The sequence below is a fragment of the Anas platyrhynchos genome, chromosome 2, assembly GCF_047663525.1.
Source record: "Anas platyrhynchos isolate ZD024472 breed Pekin duck chromosome 2, IASCAAS_PekinDuck_T2T, whole genome shotgun sequence".
Taxonomy (NCBI): domain Eukaryota; kingdom Metazoa; phylum Chordata; class Aves; order Anseriformes; family Anatidae; genus Anas; species Anas platyrhynchos.
The window spans coordinates 122,986,633-123,005,428 of record NC_092588.1 but is presented as its reverse complement, the minus strand read 5'-3'; the positions used below and the strand labels follow the sequence as shown (position 1 = coordinate 123,005,428).

The 18,796-nt window shown below is 35.8% G+C and overlaps 1 protein-coding gene across 3 annotated transcripts in view; it reads right to left on the bottom strand.

The window, feature by feature from the left end:
* The window catches only part of ANKRD28 (ankyrin repeat domain 28), a 116,511-nt gene that overhangs the window by 28,289 nt on the left and 69,426 nt on the right, over positions 1-18,796 (bottom strand). For all 3 annotated transcript variants that reach the window (XM_027451002.3, XM_072033511.1, XM_027451001.3), the window contains exons 4-11: positions 17,216-17,286; positions 13,937-14,137; positions 13,090-13,177; positions 8,738-8,880; positions 7,190-7,402; positions 1,379-1,457; positions 800-914; positions 282-364 (exon numbers count right to left, since the gene is read on the bottom strand). In XM_027451002.3, the coding sequence (XP_027306803.1) occupies positions 282-364; positions 800-914; positions 1,379-1,457; positions 7,190-7,402; positions 8,738-8,880; positions 13,090-13,177; positions 13,937-14,137; positions 17,216-17,286 (993 nt within the window). The remainder of the gene's footprint in view (positions 1-281; positions 365-799; positions 915-1,378; positions 1,458-7,189; positions 7,403-8,737; positions 8,881-13,089; positions 13,178-13,936; positions 14,138-17,215; positions 17,287-18,796) is intronic.

Genomic DNA, 18,796 nt, shown 5'->3' with positions numbered 1-18,796 from the left:
GGGCTAGCATTCCACCTCTTTGGGCAACTTGAAACATTTTAGAAGTTATAGAGACATTCTTTCAATTTGGATGATGTTTTTGGGGTAAAGAAATTACTTCTGTACAAGTTTGCATTCACTTTTTCTACATACTGTCCATTAAAAGCAAAAAAAACCAAAACCACTGTCCCCAGCACTCTAAACAATCCTATCTATTACTAAGTTAAGATTTAATTAAAAGCTATTCTGTGGGATAAAAAATGAAGTACAAAGCAGCCATAAGATTTTAAAGAGTATCCTACCTGATGAGAGGAGCTTTCTGCAGCAGTCTGAAAATCCACTTAATGCTGCCAAATGGAGAGGAAACATCCCATGTATACCCCGCCTAAGATACACCATAATCAGGTATCACAGTTTCATTACAATTGAAATAAAACAAACACGACTGTGCCAAAGTGATCATGCATGGTTTGTTCACCAAACAATCTAATTTTAACACTGAGCCAACACAAAACCTCACATATTAGACAATTTCTTACAATCTAGGCAGGATGCATTAATTCAGTGCAATAGTTTATTAAAATTTTCAGAGTTTTTATTTCATATACATTGCTTTACAGAGAAAAATTGATTCTCTTTCTTTTTGTATCAATCGTGATGTACTGTGTAGCTACTTAAAAGCACAGTACAGGATAGTTCACAAAGTATTCCCTATTTCAAGTTAAATACAATATAAAAAAAATCATACTACTCTTGTTAGTCTAATAAATACATTTCTACATTCTCTCAGCTTGCATTCATGTCAGTAAATGTTACCTACTTTGCAGTGTCAGCACCACTCGTAATCAGAGTGTTGATTAACAGCTCATGGCCATATCTAGCTGCTATGTGCAAAGGAGTATTTCCATTCTTGTCTTCACAGTCTATTTCAGCTCCTGCAATAAAAACATAATTATTACCTAAGAATACACATAGGCATACAGATACTTCTGTTAGAAAAAAACAGTACTGATGATAATTTAAGCAACATTAATTATTGTCCATGAGCGACTGTTCTGGATTTCAATTTTGTAATGCTTTCAGTGCTATTTAGTATTGACAATAAGCAAAACGTATTTTCTTATCTACCAATACAGGACAAACCTTCTGAAACTTGGCTGTGGAAGACAAATTAATATTTTTCCCCGCATTCTGAAAAATAAACAACTCTTTCAAACTTTATAGGCAGAGATACCAGACTCCACCATTAACTAAACTACTACTGGACACTGGATATAAACAAAAACCAACAAACTTTCAGTACACTGCTATCAATAGAAAAGAGGAAAATACTTGTAGTATCAGAAAGCTGACGACAAAACTACTCCTACCCCTTTTGTATTTTATTTTATTTTTTTACCGTTTTGAATGATGGTTTGAGATCTTGAAAATCTACCATGGATTGCTGTCATGTGCAAAGGTGTTTTCCCATCTTTACTCTGAAAAAGAAAAAAACAGGAACAGTGTTTACTTATAACCAGAGTAATCCATCAGAACTGACAAAGGAAAAGGACATAGTTCTCTCCCCTCTACTCTCTCCTTTAAATTCTTCCTGGTAAGCTTTTCAAAAGAGCTGCTCTTAATCACTCTTCCAGCTCTGGGTGACAACTCAAGGAAGCCTGTTCACTCACAATTATGCCTTTAGGATAATCACTCTCAAGAGGCTGATGACAGCACACAATGTCAGCAACAAGCCTATGCCCCCCACTCAAGTCTAAAATAACAAAATGCTTCTTTAAATGAAATTTGTTTCTTGAAAAGAAAACAACTTTGTTTTTCATTATTATCCATGCATTTACAATGGATGTTTACACATTGTATTAGAAGACAACACACTATAAGCTCGCATGTTCCACTAATATTTCTGTAAAGCGATAGTTGAAAGTAATTTATCATAAACCACCAGTAATCCTAGGGTAGAGCTATTCAAACATAATAGGCATTATACATTTGAAATGCATACCAAGCATGCACTTAGTCATTCACCCAGTAAATATGCCCTTCAAGTAGGCCAACGAAAATGCATAAGAGACTTGCAATTTTTAAACAGCACAATCTAAACACACTTACAGAAACAGTTCTTTTCTGTGATCATTACTTTAGGATGACTTTTTTTTTCCTATACTTTATCATACATAATGGAAAGCTTTACTGCAGGAAAGAGTTCTTACTTTTGTCTGCAAGTGAAAGAGAGGAGGGGCAACATATGATATGAACATATGTATTGAAATATCATTGATCACTGCTGTGCAAAAGTGTCTTCCCATCTTTACTCTTCCTTTGAAACTAAATGACAAAGCTTCTAAGGATGTGTTACTTAAATCTGCTATGGATCCTTCAGATGGACATGAAATTTTTAGTAACATCACTGCAAAAAGCAGCATGCAACACCTAGAACAATTCAATTACGGGAAACATCAAATTCTCAGACCTAGACTGAAAGAAAAAAAAACAAAACCTTATGACAACAACCAAGATGTCTCCAGATGTCTCAGCTAGCAGATTTCTTTGACAGCAAATAACCCAAAAGGCACATCCACATATACACAGTAACAGCAAAGAAACACAGAATAATTAATTCAAATCCAGTGGAGGAATTGGACAATCATTTTTACTTCAAGAACTTCTGTCATTGAAGGCCTTAAAAAAGGCCAAATAAACACAACACAAACAACTTCCCTAAGCAATCTCTGACCTCTGATTTATTTATTTTTTTTGCACAGATAATTTTCTTTTAATGTCTACCTACCTCTACCCAACCGTAAATGTAAGAAAAATGACTGTATAAAATAAGCTTAGTTTGAATGAGTGACCAAAAGCTGCTTTGGTAACTAACATTCTAAAACTGAAAGAAGAAAACTTTGAGAACGTAAGGAAATAAATTAGTCAAGTCAACAAGAGACAGAGTAATTTTAGATGGTGCTAAAACTGTAGTTTTTACAGAAGGTGCTAAAACTGTATCTCAAAGGAAGGCTAATAAGAAGATGGAACAGAAAAAAAACAAACAAACAAACAAAAAAAACAGATCCAAGTCTCGCTTACGTACCTCACAGGGACATTAAATACAATTTAATGTGACAGTATCAGAAACTAAGTAGTGTGGTGATCGAGCAAGTTGTCAAAAGACAACATAAGAACAGCAAAATAAGCAACAAAGTAATTTTCCAGTTCAAATAAAAAACACCGTAGAATCAATAATGTATTTTTAGATTCACTCTGCTCCAATTTACTTTAAAAAGTTTGTAACGCGGATTTGTAAGATGACGGATTTCATTCACAGTCTCTCTCCAGTCTAATAGTCTCAGACTTCTTTGCAACTCGGAAATAGTACAATATGCAATTGTCTATCAACATATAAACATAGAAAAGGTATAAAATTAAATTAAGGTGATGATTTCTGTGTTGAATATGAAGTTCTAGGTATAAGATGGTATTTAGAATTCCCTTCTTGGACATTGCCACTGGGGAAGGATATACAGAATATATCAGAACAAGGAATCGAGTCTCTTAGGTAATGAGATAGTAAGGCTCATTGTATTGGGTAAAATCTTTGTAACTATTTCCTTAGATGCCAGGAGGTTGGGCTTCATAAGCAAGGAGGTTATCTTCAAAACTTTTGCTTCAATCTCCTTTTTTTCCTGCCCTCACAGTTATACATCTAAATATTAAGTTAAATATAGTTGCCCGATCTTACAAGATTGGATAGCACATGACTAAATATCTATGGGCTAATGATTACTTTTAATTGTATTCACTGAAACGCAGTTATGTGTGGGTAACAGGAAAGAAGTCACTCTATCACTAGAGAAAACATACGCACAAAATATTTAAGATCATAAAAAAAATGCTAAGAGCAGTAATTTCTATTAGACTGAAACAGTGAACACACAGCACAAGGTATTCTGTGAAGTGAGTACTCAGATATTAACTATACTTAGGCTACCGAGCTTTACTGAGGTCTCCAAATGAAATCTCCCTCTAGCAACAATTCCTACATTCTAGTATCAGAAATGGAAATAAAATACTTCTATTTAGGACATTGAATTTTCGAACACCCAGGGGTCCATAAAATAATGAATACCAGCCCATTTCAATGTGTTCGTCCTTGCATGGAAATCCCGAATGGTGAGGAAAGAGCGCTGCAACAATGAGCGTTCCCTAACAGGATTCACTCTTCTACAGGAGCATACGGGTACTGACAAAGCACAATAACAATTATGAAATGATGCCCTCCCTCTACAGAGGTGATAAAAAGCAATTATATGAACTACTGTATGAAATACTTTGAACATCATCCACAGTATCTGGAAACCGAACAAGTTTGCTTTCAATAAATACTTAGTAAGATCCTCTAAGAACATCCCATTTTAAAACTGTACAAATGATTATTAGCCACAGAATGAATTCTGATTTAGTTTTCCTCTACTATTTTTTTAGGGATTATTCTTTATATTAACTCCAAGATTTATCTTCACAGGGCTTTCCAGGGAAGCAGATGTTGACTTGGAAATTATTTTCTTTTGCCTCAGTACTTCTCAGCATTGCAATTCATAAGTGTTCATATACAAAGCAAGGCTGTTCCACCTTCAGGACTAGATTCACAGACCAAAATCAGTCACACAGGTAGAAATCCACAGAAATGTTATTAACAGAATTACAGTGGAAACATGTTGGTGCACAAACAAGGAATGAATTATATTTTCCAGCTATAATCGCTTGAAACCTCCACACAACCCTACTTGTTTCATTTTGCACTTCATAGTTCTGTTACTTAGTAAATCAACATGTTGTAAATACAGCCACATATATCTAAAGCTGGTGAGGTGGGGATTGGACTCTTCTCCCAAGCACCAAGTGTTAAAATGAGGGCAAATGGCCTCAAGTTGCACAAGTGGAGGTTTAGGTTGGATGTTAGGAGAAATTTCTTCTCAGAAAGAGTTGTGCAGCACTGGAATAGGCTGCCCAGGGAAGTGGTTGAGTCACCATCCCTGGAGGTCTTCAAGAAACCTGTAAATTCAGAACTTAATGGTGGGTTAGTGGTAGACTTCAGTACTAGGTTTAAGGTTGGACTAGATGATCTCGGAGGTCTTTTCCAACCTGAATGATTCCGTGATAGTGCCTAACCCTTTCCAGTATAAAGGCCTTTTCTTCTGAAACACAAAACTTCAGAAGCCAAATCTGTACCAAGCTCTTAGGAGACTTCAGCTGAAGTTCTCAGCTCTCTGATACGCTCCAGGCCACAGTTTCTAGCCATCAGGTTTAAAAAATACATATATTCTCTTGTATCAGAGTATGCTTTTAAAAGAAAGCCTGGGTTCATCCATGTGGAAACTTCTGATCATCCATTTATTATTAATTAGAGGAACTATCAAATCTATGCTTTGGATTCAATAACTTGAAACTGAGTGGGAAGGAAGGCAACAATACATCTCTCTGATGCCAATACATCTTTTGTTACTTCCAAACAACAATTCACCCACATTGCAAGCTTCAAAGAATTAGAAACGTTGCCAGTCAATTCAAAGAAACTAGCTGTTCTTTGCACAGTTCCTGAGGTTATTTAGTGTTACAACTGACTGAATGTAGGCAATACCTACAGCGTATACCATAACAAAGATTTGTATTTAAAGTTCAAGCATAAAGATTATAGTAATCTTCAGCAGTGTTTAATTATCCTAACAGAATGTTGGAGATTTTTCATTTTCATTCCTAACCTATCATTAAGGTGTATTTGAAAATGAATAGCCAAAAAAAAAAAACAAAAACTTTGCTTACTGCACATTTTTCTGAAACAAACTCCTCCCTGCTTTTTTCTTCTACATCAGATGTACAAAGCCATGAGCCCTTGCAAACCAGTGTATAGGGAAACAGTAATTCTTTACTTAGCAACATTGATCCTTCTTTTGTTTTCTTCCTATTTGTGCATGCAACATATGTACATAATCATTATTATATTTAACATTTTGGGATTCTTTTCATGACAGAACATACATTATTGAGAAATGTGGTTTCAAGGATGGAGGACAGAAGACAGCTCTGTAACGCTAAACCCTCAGTCATATCCAGTCTGGGACATCAGTAGAGCAGAAAGCTGGCAACAAGAATAAATGAACTGTGACCTGCAGATTTTATGACTAATTGGCTGTAAACACTACAGCGTAACTCTTTACATCTCAAAGGCACGTTAGTAACGCATTTTTCCACAACCAATTTTAGCACATCTTCATTAAAGGAGCTCCACATTTAAATGTATGTAAAAGCGAACTGTAACGTACACCTAGGATTTTTACAAATCAAATAAACTATTTAAATTACTCCCAAATTTTCAGTGGGCTATGTATTTTTAGTAATAGACACATAATCGTATTTTAGAATTAGCTGAAAATTAGTGTGACGTTCTAACATGAAAGTTAACCACACACAAAAAAATGATTTTAAACAATTTTAAAACTGTTCCACTATTCACCTCTGACTCAAATAGTACTGAAATTGATATAACTATTAACACACAGAAAAAAAAGAAACGAGTATAGATACTTCTCTTCCTACCACAGGTGAGCAGTGGTACAGGCAATTAGATACACTGCACTTTTGGACCCTTCCTTCCACATACTTATTTCCCACCTCCCCCAGCCTGTCAAGACACCTGATACTGAATACTTCTGAACACAATTAAGCTTTTATTACTAAAGCCAAAATTAGCTTCACACAAAAGAAAGGAGATCTCATCTCTCTCAAGGGTCTATTTTACCCTTCATACAACTGCTCCAGCCATCGGCCTGTTCAGACACGTTTCTCTGAAAAATCTTTGATTTCTTTTATGCTTTTTGTTTATAAGAAAATTATGTTCTTCTGCATTACGATTTGCTCTTACTCATACAGACAGACTCGGGAAAACAAGATTACAGGGACTTCTGATATTTAAACATAGTCAAGATTGACCAGATACTATTGTCATCTTTTCCTTCTGGGCTTCTTACTACATCCCATAGATTTAAGATTTAGACCAACTTCTTCGAGACAATCTTATTTTTTCTATAATACTTTTCACAGAAGGACTCCAACAATTAGTAAGAACTTCTACACATTGCCCCAACAGCTTTGAGAAGTCACCTTTGATAAAGCTATACTGAATCTATAAGAGCAAATGGATGACTTTGGATTCACCTACCTTCATATTTACATCTGCTCCGTTGCAGACCAAAAGTTCTAGACACAATGCTCCATGTGTCGACGCAGCAGCAAAGTGCAAAGGTGTAAAACCTTTCTCATTCATTTGATTCACATTAGCACCGCAGTCTATGAGTTCATTCACTACAACATCTTGTCCGTTGTAGCAAGCCACATGGAGCGGAGTATTTCCATAGGCATTTGGTTCATTCATCTGTCAACAACAACAACAAAAAGTTAGTTAATAAGCGAAAACCTGTATGACTGCAGTGTTTAATTACCACAAAGAAAATTTGGTGTCATGAGACAACTTCATTCTGTTTTTGAATTCTTCAAAGCCAGGAATTAAGAGCAAGGTCTGGATGTACTACTTTGACTGAGAAGGGGAAGGGTATAACTGTTTTTTAACTGAGCCAACCTCCTCCAATTGTGTCTATGCCAGTTTCCTGTATGCAGTATGCAACTGGATACACACAAAGCATGTCAGCAGTGACAATTTGTACAGACATTACAGACTAGCAGCTTAAGCACCTCAGGGATCTCTATCATTTCTCAACAGCATGTGCAAGTTTCTGTTAAAAACAGGTGTCAAAAGGACGGAGAATCTCCCCAAAGTAAGTTTTAGGCATTTAAATCTAGAACTCCTAGATGCAGACACACACACATGCACGCAGGCTAACTTCTTAATGATATTCAGGACCCGAGGATAACAGGAATTTTGGTTATGAACTACTTCTAAAATGCAAATACACATGCTTCGCTAATGAACTATAATATAAATGCCACTGTTGAAGTATCCAAGACAGAAAACATCAGATTTGATCTCTAAACCAAACAAGACTGAAGTATGTACTTTTTGTGAGTCAGGGAAGGGGGAGAAATCAAATTTGTTGTGCACGATGGGATACTGAATTCTGATCTACTTCTCAAGATAAAACTTGTGCAGCATTCTGCAATCTTGCAAAGGTAAAATATGATGCAAAATGTACCTTTCTTACAGGTTTCACAGTTTTCTGTTAACATACTTTCTATATGCAGGTAGTGTACTGCCTCTTAATTTATTTTGCATTTCTACATTAATATGGCCTTCCTTAATCTAGTATTAAAGTTTCTGACAATCCATAACATTTCTCAAAGTATATGTGGTGTAAGAAATTCAGTAACATCTATATTTTACAAAGAACTGAGGCAAAAGAGTTCAATTTCCTGCAGTTCAAAAGGGATATGTGTGGCAAGGCTGGGAACGGAATTCCTATTTCCTGAGTTCCAGTCTAAGAGTCAGAAATACCAAGTGAACAAAAATAGTATTAAACACAAATTTATTTTCAAACAATTCTGCAAAAACTGCAAAGCTCTAAAGCTACCTGGAGAAGTGAAATTTTGTAACAAAAAAGCACAACTATAAAAAAAAACCACAAAGCACGTGAAGATTGTCAAAAATACTTTCACTATTTTCACCATCTCATAAACACACACACAAACAGTGGACTACAATAATAACAAGAGCATTTCAAACAACAACGAAAGTATCACTTTTATTCTTCCTTACATCAACTCCAAGATCGAGAAGGTATTTGACTACACTGATCATCCCACTAGATGCTGCAGCATGTAAGGGTGTATATGATTTCTTGTCTTTGCACGTTACTTCAGCGCCATGGGCCACAAGTAATTTCACAACTTCAATATGTCCTAAAAGAATAAAGACAAAACAAAAAAAAGAAGCTGTATTTTATATTCCTCAGAACAGATTTACAAATGGAATAATTGTACAATTATTGTAATACGAACTAAACATTATTCATTTGGACCTAATCTGGAAAGTAAGGAGTTCTCTAATTCTTCCATGAACTACAAAAGCCACATACATTATTCATCTCCAGAGGAGGGTATTTCAACATAACCCCCTCCGGTAATCACACTCTTGCAAGGCACAGTCGAGCTCTTTCCTTGACCATGTCTCCTGGCTCCAGTTTCAGTTTTCTTGCCACTGTGACGCTGTGCTCCAAGAGAGAAGCTATGAAAAGGAGGTAGCCAAAAATCTGTCCTTCTGGCTCAGTTAATTTAATTGCCAAACAAATCTATCATTGAAAACACAAAAACTTATGCCATGTGGACAATCATGACAAAGTCTGCAGAATAAAAGAGAACACTCAATGCAAATAGGCTGATAGATTTAGTGCTTTACCTGAATCATAAAGAAGTAGGATTTTTTGTTTTACCTTTCAAGTGAAACCCTTATCTCAGCTTTAAAAAAATGTGGGGGAGAGGGGAAGGAGAGGAACACTGAATACTTATGGTTATCCAGTCAGACATTTAAGTACCATGCATTAAATCCAGCCCTCAGTTTAAGTGCTTCATAAACAAAGGGGGGCTGCTTTTTCAACTATTAAACTAATGTGCAGAAGTTTGGAAAGGAAATACCTACCCAAAGGAATACCAAGATGTTTTAATAAACTTTCAGTCACCACAGTACTGCATGGCCCCAAAATACACAAAGACCCTCACCTAGCTCTACAGATCAGAAGCACACCGAGCTAAGCAGGGCAATGGGAGGGGCTGCAGCATTTCATTCTATGATTTCTGCATTACTTCAGTATCGTAGAAAAGACCGAGAAAGAGAAAGTTAAACATGATACTCATCTTATTACCCAAACATAGTGGAGACAAGAATGGAAACAAGCCCTGCATGACAGACAGAAGTACACAAGATATTGAAAGTGGTGAAAGAAAGAGAAATACTGAACAGAGCAGTGGCACAGAACTTTAAAGTGAAGGGAAAAAAAACAAAACAAAAATCCCTGACCTGCATTTAAACGCAAACAGCAATCAGTGGAAGACACTCACACAGGAGAGCGAGACACTTCAAGTAGGAAGCGCTCAGGAGCCATTCCCACACGCTGACAAGGGCAGCGCTAACACTCATGATCCCAAGTCCATTTTGGTTGCAGCTTTACAGCTGGACAGCAAAGGAGCCGTGTGAAAAGCAGGAAGGAAGGGAAACAATGGATGTAACCCTGCAAAGTTATTTATAGGAGAATGACGAAAAGCCTAATTTCTTTTTTACTCTACGGTCTATTTTATCCAGTGGAAAAGCTTTAAGGCTTTCTTCTAACAACTGGAGCAATGTAAAATGGCTGGAAATTGTGAGGGAGAGATATCAGGATTTCTTTTGCTCGTTTGAACTCCTCTAGGAGTTCTTTTTTCCTACTCTATTGTGTGCAAGTATTTCTAGGATGACAGACATTAGATAAATGACACTTTTCCCACTCTGATCATTAAGTGAATTTCCTGCTAATAGCCTATGAAATAGCACTCATTAAAATTGGAATAAATGTAGCTTATCTGAAAAATAGAGGATTTTTTTTTTTCCATCCTGGTGAGCACAAGCCAGAAAATGTCTATCTGATGTTTGTCAAATCTCTGCCATCTCATGCATTTACTTGCATTCAACAAAAATTTTGCAAACAGTCACCTTAAAGTGATTGATCAGCCTGTCAATGAAATTTCTCTAAATAATTATGAAATACTAATGCAAAATATTCCAAAGAATGTTGGATCAATAATGAAGGCTGTTCTCCAACTTCTCTGTTTAACTGGTATCAGTACTTGAAGTACAATTCTACAGGCTTTCAAAAAATAACTTCAGAGTATTAATGCTGTCACAGTCTCTTCAAAATTTACTAGCATCTTCAAATCTTTTCTTCTGAAGACATCTCAGCACCATCCTATTGTTCTTTTCAGCATTTCGCAGCCTTATTTTTCATTCCTATCAGATTATTTCAGACCTATATTGGCAGGGACATAGGACTAATTTGAAATTGGCCTAAACTACAGAAATCTGCAAAGACAATAGTTAATAATTCTACTTTTGAATAAATCCAGGCATTTGTGAGATGATCACTTTTATGTGAAGCCTAAATCTGTAAGTGAATGCTTCTTTTTTCATTTGTAAAGACTGGAATTTTTAGTCCTTGGACCAAAGCATATTTCATACAATGAACAATTCATCGTCAATCCTCTGAAGCTCAGCGTAAGGTTTTTCATCAAATGGTATTTAAATAGGGTAAGTTAACACACACATACATGCTGCTCTTTTGGGCTTGTTCAGCCTGGAGAAGAGGAGGCTCAGGGGCGACCTTATCGCTCTCTACAGATACCTTAAAGGAGGCTGTAGAGAGGTGGGGGTTGGCCTGTTCTCCCACGTGCCTGGTGACAGGACGAGGGGGAATGGGCTAAAGCTGCGCCAGGGGAGTTTTAGGTTAGATGTTAGGAAGAACTTCTTTACCGAAAGGGTTGTTAGACATTGGAACAGGCTGCCCAGGGAAGTGGTGGAGTCACTATCCCTGGAAGTCTTTAAAAGACGTTTAGATGTAGAGCTTAGGGATATGGTTTAGTGGGGACTGTTAGCGTTAGGTCAGAGGTTGGACTCGATGATCTTGAGGTCTCTTCCAACCTAGAAATTCTGTGATTCTGTGATTCTTTTTCATGGCGAGACTGGGAAAGCAGGTGTAAGATACTCGATGTCACTACTTTTTGAATAACAGATGAGAAATGTGTTTAATTAGCAACTTCAAATCTATTGTTAACAACTGCTCCTCTCCTCTCCCGTACACATTATAAAACATTATGCGTATTTATAGGTGAGTATCTAATTTCTAATTATGAACATGAATATCAAACTGCATATTCAGGGACATTTTGCCTAAGATCAGACTGCCAAGGCAGAGTTACCCTAGCCATACAGATGCCTACATAATCTCCCAGCTTATGCCTTATTTTTTGTTTGATATCAGATAGAATAAAAATTGTTCATTTTACTCAGAGAAGGGGTAGTAGAGGAATTAATCTCCTTGTACATTAATTTATATACAAGATGCTCCTTTGTAAACCACAGTTCAAGGTTTTCACTGAGATGTTAGTTTCAAGTGCTATTTTTATCTTAGACTAACTGAAAAAAAACAAAAACACAAAAAACCACAATGTTCACATTAAATCACCTCTGAAAAAAAATAATGCTGTAAAGAATAGGACCGTGTTCTCCTGAATGTTCTTCTCTTTAAGTTTCATAAGATAACACGTGCATATAAATACGTATTTTCTAGGGAAATCTAACATTTAATTATATTAAATACAAAGAAAAATGCAAATCATCAAAACATAAAAGAAACAACAAATCACATATGATCACATTTTAGTTCTATATTTCATCTTCAAATTCCCATGTAGACTCACACAAGACTGATGCTACTGCTATTACTTTTTTCCCTTGGCTGGATAAGGTTATGAAACAATAAGCTAAAATGCTGAATAACAAGTAAGACGATGGAATCATCAACTGTTGTCTTCTTGAAACTGGTACTGAAACTTGGTTGTTCACTGTTCATATATGGCACATTGCACACATCAAAGAAGAACTTTAGACTTTCTGAAAGTTAGAGGCATAAAATGAACATGTGTTTTGAAGTGTTTTTTGGCTTCTGAACAGGCACAATACATTCTGCAATGACAAATACAATCAGCAGCTGCATGTGAATTACTTAGGAGCAAGCTGGCATAACCACCCTCTGTTTGAGGTGCCTCTTGTAGTAATTGGTTGCTTTTTGTTCAGCACTGCTGCAAAGCTTCACCTATGATTAGACTCCTGCTGAGTAAGGAACATAGTTTCCTATTTTTAGATAAAAATTGATTTTTCCTTTTCAAACAAATTCATTTTCCAACCACAAAAACATATTTACATGGCCATTAGAAGTGTACTATTAATGGTTTTCTGGCAAATTCACAGATAACTTTAACGCTTATCATCTAAGTATTTTTCCCAGAAATATACAAATCCACTAAACATAAGGTTATTTTTATTTTAACTATCACCATAGTAATCAACTGCAAATATGTACATACCCATATATGCTGCCCAGTGTATAGCTCTCCTGTCTTTCTTGTCAAATGCATTAATATTGGCTCCTCTAGACAACAGCAAGCTGACCATCTGGGACAAACAGAAAGAAAAGAAATCCTTTATTCACAGTGGAAAAGTCTACTTAAAACTTAGGCAAAGAAAATCAGAGGAGAAGACAAAAATGTGTGTGTTTCAAAGAATTTCAATATGCGTGGTTTTGAATATTCCACGTTCTTAAAAAATTGGTCATCCACCTTGGCAGCAATAACAAAGTGACTGTAAGGAACAGAAAATTCGACACCAACAAAAAAGATTTATAAATCAAATATGACAAACCTGTGGAATCTTTGAGATCTACAGGCCAAAGGATGTACTAAAGGCAATCGCCAAAAGCAAGCCGACTGCCAACTTCTCTCTAATTACCTACCACAATTACTGTAATAATTTCTCAAGAATCACTTTTCAGGGTTTGAAAACTAGTAAGTTGGAGCTTGTTGCATGTACTTTCTCCCATTTCAGTGGCAAGATTCTATATATTCACTATCTACTGAACAGATTATTTTTTTTCCATTTTAAATTTATCTATTACTGATTTAGACTCCAGTTAACTTGGATAAATTTGCTTATGTCTTTGGAGAGGTGTGGTATAATAATATTCCAACTAAATGGTGTAATACAACCAATCTGTACACAGATCATGCAAAAGACAAACAGAAATACGAAACAGGGGTTTGGCCTGTGTTTTTTGAAGGGATAGGGAGAAACACAATTTTTACCTGAGAAGATAAAAATTAGAATGTGTTGGACAGAACAATGCATAGGAAACAAGCTAAGAAAAATAACTCATACCTCAACGTGTCCGCTGAAGGCTGCATGATGCAATGCGGTTCTGCCTGCTCGATCAGACACATTTACATTACTTAGAAGAGGCACCAAAGCCTCAGCACATTTCACAGCTTTGTTTGCAGCTGCTATATGTAGGGGTGTCTGCCAGTTCTTATCACGAGCATTGACATCTGCTGAATGCTTTAACAACACCTGAACAGCATCCTGAAAACATTTAAAAACATGGAAACAAAAAACAAGCCACTTAGTAAAGATTTTAAATGCTACACTTGAAATCTAAATATATATTTGCGTATGCATACACCATATATAAAGTATAATGGAATAAAACCATCTGCAATTTGTTCTTTTGTAAGCATATTCTTGTGGTTTGGTACTTTATCACAAATCCACCCTTGTGAATCCTCTCAAGGACATGAGGAACATACTCCCTTACAGGGTTCAACTGCATCAACCATTTCCAGGTCTTTTTTCCAATTCTGTGGACCAGCTGGCAAGTTATTTCATCATCACAACTAATTTACAAAGCTCAATAAATCTCCTCAGGAATTCCTCCATTGCTAAGGATTAGTAAGTTTCTACAAACTTACAATGCACTTTCATCAATTTGCTAGGCAAAACTTTTGAACTGCCAAAATCTAGAAATGTCAGAGAGACAGATGAACTTATGACATGTACATTTAGAGAACCACTGATAAAACAGCAATGTCACAAAGAGTTTCAGCATATGCTGTTGCAAAACTCCTGAAAAAATTTTTCCAAATATTGCACTACATTCCATCTCACAAAGCCAGTATTCATTTCCTTTTGTTAAATGCAAAAGCTATGAAAATTTTATAAGGCAAGATAAACAAGTCCAATTAGAATATGTGCACAAAACTGAAAGATAGAAAAAAAATCACTTATTGGCATTAACATGACAATGAATACTGCATTTTGCATCAACTTTATGACGTTCCCACAATTCACTAATTGCTTTAAGTGACTTCCAACTGAAACACTGAGCACACAAATAAATGGCTGGCACTTTGAACTTAAAATATATTATGAAAAGTAATTAATGGAAATTTCAAATCACACTGTGGTACAACAGCTAGGTATTATTCTCAGCCATGAGCAGAATGCTAAATAACACTGGATTCTATTAAGTGCAATAAATTATGTCAAGAAACTGAAATTTCTTCTATTTTAATAAAAAAGAAAATAGGAACAAATATGAAAGTTAAAATACTGCATCACACACTTGTAATTTAAGTGATAAATGCAACAATTTTTATTGTCTAAGAAAAACTTAAGCAGATTTAACACTTGAAAATCTAATCAATATTTTGAACTTTTGGCTTTTTTGAACCAAATCTTAAGAAAAAACATAATTGGAACAAAGAAACTTCAGAATAGCTATTAACTCTGCTGCAGAAGAAAGCACCATACTAAAACATATAAGTAATAAATACTAATAAGTATTAATAATAATAAGTACTACTACTAATAATAATATTAACTTATTAATAATAATAATATTAATAATACACTTATTAATAACTTATTAATAATAATAAGTACTACTAATAATAAGTACTAAAACATATAAAAATATCCCGTCTTCTACTTCTCTATGGATACATATTAACATATTTAAAAAACTAGTGAATCTGTTCAGATTCCCCCAGCAAAGCAGACTGTAGTACATAGACAAGAGTATGCAAATATTAAGGTCTGGAGCCTGACAGTCTTGACATGAAGTTGCTTGAACTCATGCAGCTGACAGCAAAATCCATAACAGCAGCTATTTTGCATCATTCAGTGTCTTTATTTGACTGCAAGTGCCCTTACTTCAAGGATAAGACCGCATGTTTTACTGAAATCACTATCAGGGTTTTTGTCATTACAGCTTTTTTCATTTAATGCCTTAAAACCCCGTACAACTGTCAGCTGCAAACCGGTGCCTACGCGTACCAACCACCTCTCCATTTGTGTGGTCTCCAATGACGTGCCATGTTTATAAATAGAAAATTCCAACAAGAGCCTACCCCTGCTATTAGGCTAAATGGTCTGATTGGTTTACTTGCGTTGTTTGCACCTTTGGTTAGCATTTTGTTTAAAATATTCCACATTAAATAAATAAAAAAAAAAGCACGGTCACATTTCTTGAAGTTATCATTTAGGTCCAGTTTGACTGCAGCCCTCCTCTCTACAAGCTTCACTGATTTCATGAGTTTTGTTGTCCCTCTGAGGGAGACGCAGTTTTGGTACTTCAGCTCCTTTGGGAGCTGACTGAAGCCTAAAAAAAACTCAAAAAGAACAAACTGCATTTGTGAATAAGGCTCCCTTGATTTTCAAACACGGTTTTGAATAACACCATCTCCATATAACTTAGCTATTAATGATAGTGACAAAAGAATATAATTTACCCAGGGAATTCTAAAGCAAAAGCTGAAACAAGGGCTGTTGAGATAGTTTGTGGATTGAATACTTGAAGCTCGGTGCTTGCCAAAACCAAAATATTCAATTCCATCTTCTCAAACAATCATGTGCACAGAATGTTAAAGAGCACACACCCCTCAAACCAAAACACCTTTTCTTATGAGATGTATTGAAGTGAGCATCAGCCTGACTCAAGATCTCAAAGGAGATAATTTTGCATAAACTCTTCCACATAACAAGCACAGCATTTCTCTGTTTTGATCTTCTACATACATTTAAATTTTTATAAGAACTTCAACAACAGAGGAACAATAACAAATTCACTATTAAATCACTACATTCTCATAACTGTGTTACTGGTAGACTTCAAAGCCTTTATAAATATTCCATTTATAAGTTCTAAAGTGGTTTTCAATACTACCATTACTCATTAGGGTTGGGATTTGTTTTGTTTGTTTCTTTCTTAAGACATGAAAAAAAAGGCACATTGTGCTGCAGATTCCATATTAAATCCTATTTCATCTCTAGTTCCCTTATGCTGAACCATTCTGGTTACCATAAAAAAAAAAAAGGTAAAGTGGAGTTCAGAACATCGCATGCAGAATCTTCTCTGCTAGGGAGATGGCATTTAAGTAAAAAGCAAAGCTGAAATCTGCAAGTTTATTGTTTTCCTCCTTTCTTCCTACACAGACATATGATAAATATATATGTACTGTCAGTATGTTCAACAAATTGTTTCAAGTGTTCTGCAGTTCCAACCGTTTGGAGGAGTTTTACTTTGTAAAAAGCTGAACAAAGAACAGAAGGTACTTTGAGATGTCTTATCTTAATACAAAGCAGTCAAAAAAAAAAGCATACCTCACTACAAGATGCCACAGCTCTGTGTAAAGGAGTCAACCATTTGCTGTCTTTGGCATTAACTCTAGCTCCTGTAACAAAAAATATGAAAACAACAGAAATTAACAATGTGTTTATTATAAAGAGTTAAATATTCTCATGTACAGGGAGAGAACTGTTGAAAGATACTTATTCTAGGCCTACAGCACAACACCCCAAAAATAAGTCTTTACTCCAGCTGAAGTCTACTCTTTGAGAAAATTCTTTTTAACACTCCATCTATAATACCCTTCCATCAAAATGTAGTCATCTTTTTACACCAGGTAATCCTCTATAATCTTTTGTATTTCTAAAGGTACATAAAAGACTGTTGTGATAGAAAGACAGATTCCTTGCCTTCATTCAGCAACAAAAATCTCACACTTTCCCAATGTAGATGAAATTCTCCTTTAAAAAAGAGAGAGGCTACAACTATTCCCTCACCCTCCAGTTTCCTTGCCATTGGATAGTCTACTGTCCAGGTGTGGGATGATGTAGGACAGTAGGTAGGTAGAATAACGCTTCCTCTTCTACTGGGGGTTTGGGAATGCATCTTCTCCACTCCACCAGGGCACCTAGCCCACTGCAGGACCTCCCTGCCTGAGCTAGACTGTAACAACCACACCTCTCTAATCCTAAAAGCATGCCCAAGAAAGAGCTGTCCTACACAGGAACAGAGGTTGCACAAACATCTGTAAGAGACAAATCTGGTTTGGGATTTTTTTATTTTTGTCATAATAAAAGGAAAGAAGGGTGGGGGACTTTTCCTGAAGGAAGCAGCTTAACTACATACTGCAAGAAGCTTAATCGTTTAATTTTTAAATGATGTATGTATATGCATTTATATTTCTATGTGTATATACACGTACCCAAAGCCTTATACATTTCTTAATACCTCGTGTGGAAATTTAGCCGTCTGTATTTGGAAACAGAAGATTTTACAGAGGCATGAGAATTTAAACTAAATGTTTGCAAATGTAATTTGGAAATACTCTTAAAAATAATTCATAGATTAATGGATGATACCCTACAGTAACACTAATGCTATCTGGTCAGATATTATTAATTTCTCAAGCTAACCATAATAGTACTATTTCAGAACCAATTTTAATTTTTTTCTATACAGATAATAAATAAATAAATAAGGATGAAAGATCTGTAAGGCACAAAGCATCAAACAAGCTACTGGTCAGGATACTGGTAAGGATACTCGGCTTAGAAACGGGATATTTTGGTCCAAGTCTGCCAGACCTGCACCAACAGTGAAATCCTTCCCAGTTACCTGAACAACCCGACCAAGGAACTTAACTGTCCATACAAACTAATGACTGCATGTACTACGCAACACAAAGATGTGAAGTCAGTTCTGTTGAGTTTGTTTTTTGTGGTCAATCCTTCCCCTTCTGACTTAAGAACACAACAAAGCAGCTGATTTTGGAACCAAACTTCTACTTTGACCCTAGGTCTTCCTCCAAGTACATGACAGAGCCTGAGGTCTCTAATTATTGGTTACAATTTCAAGGACTTTTTTAGGATTTTTGGTAATCTTTCCCAAAAGACAAC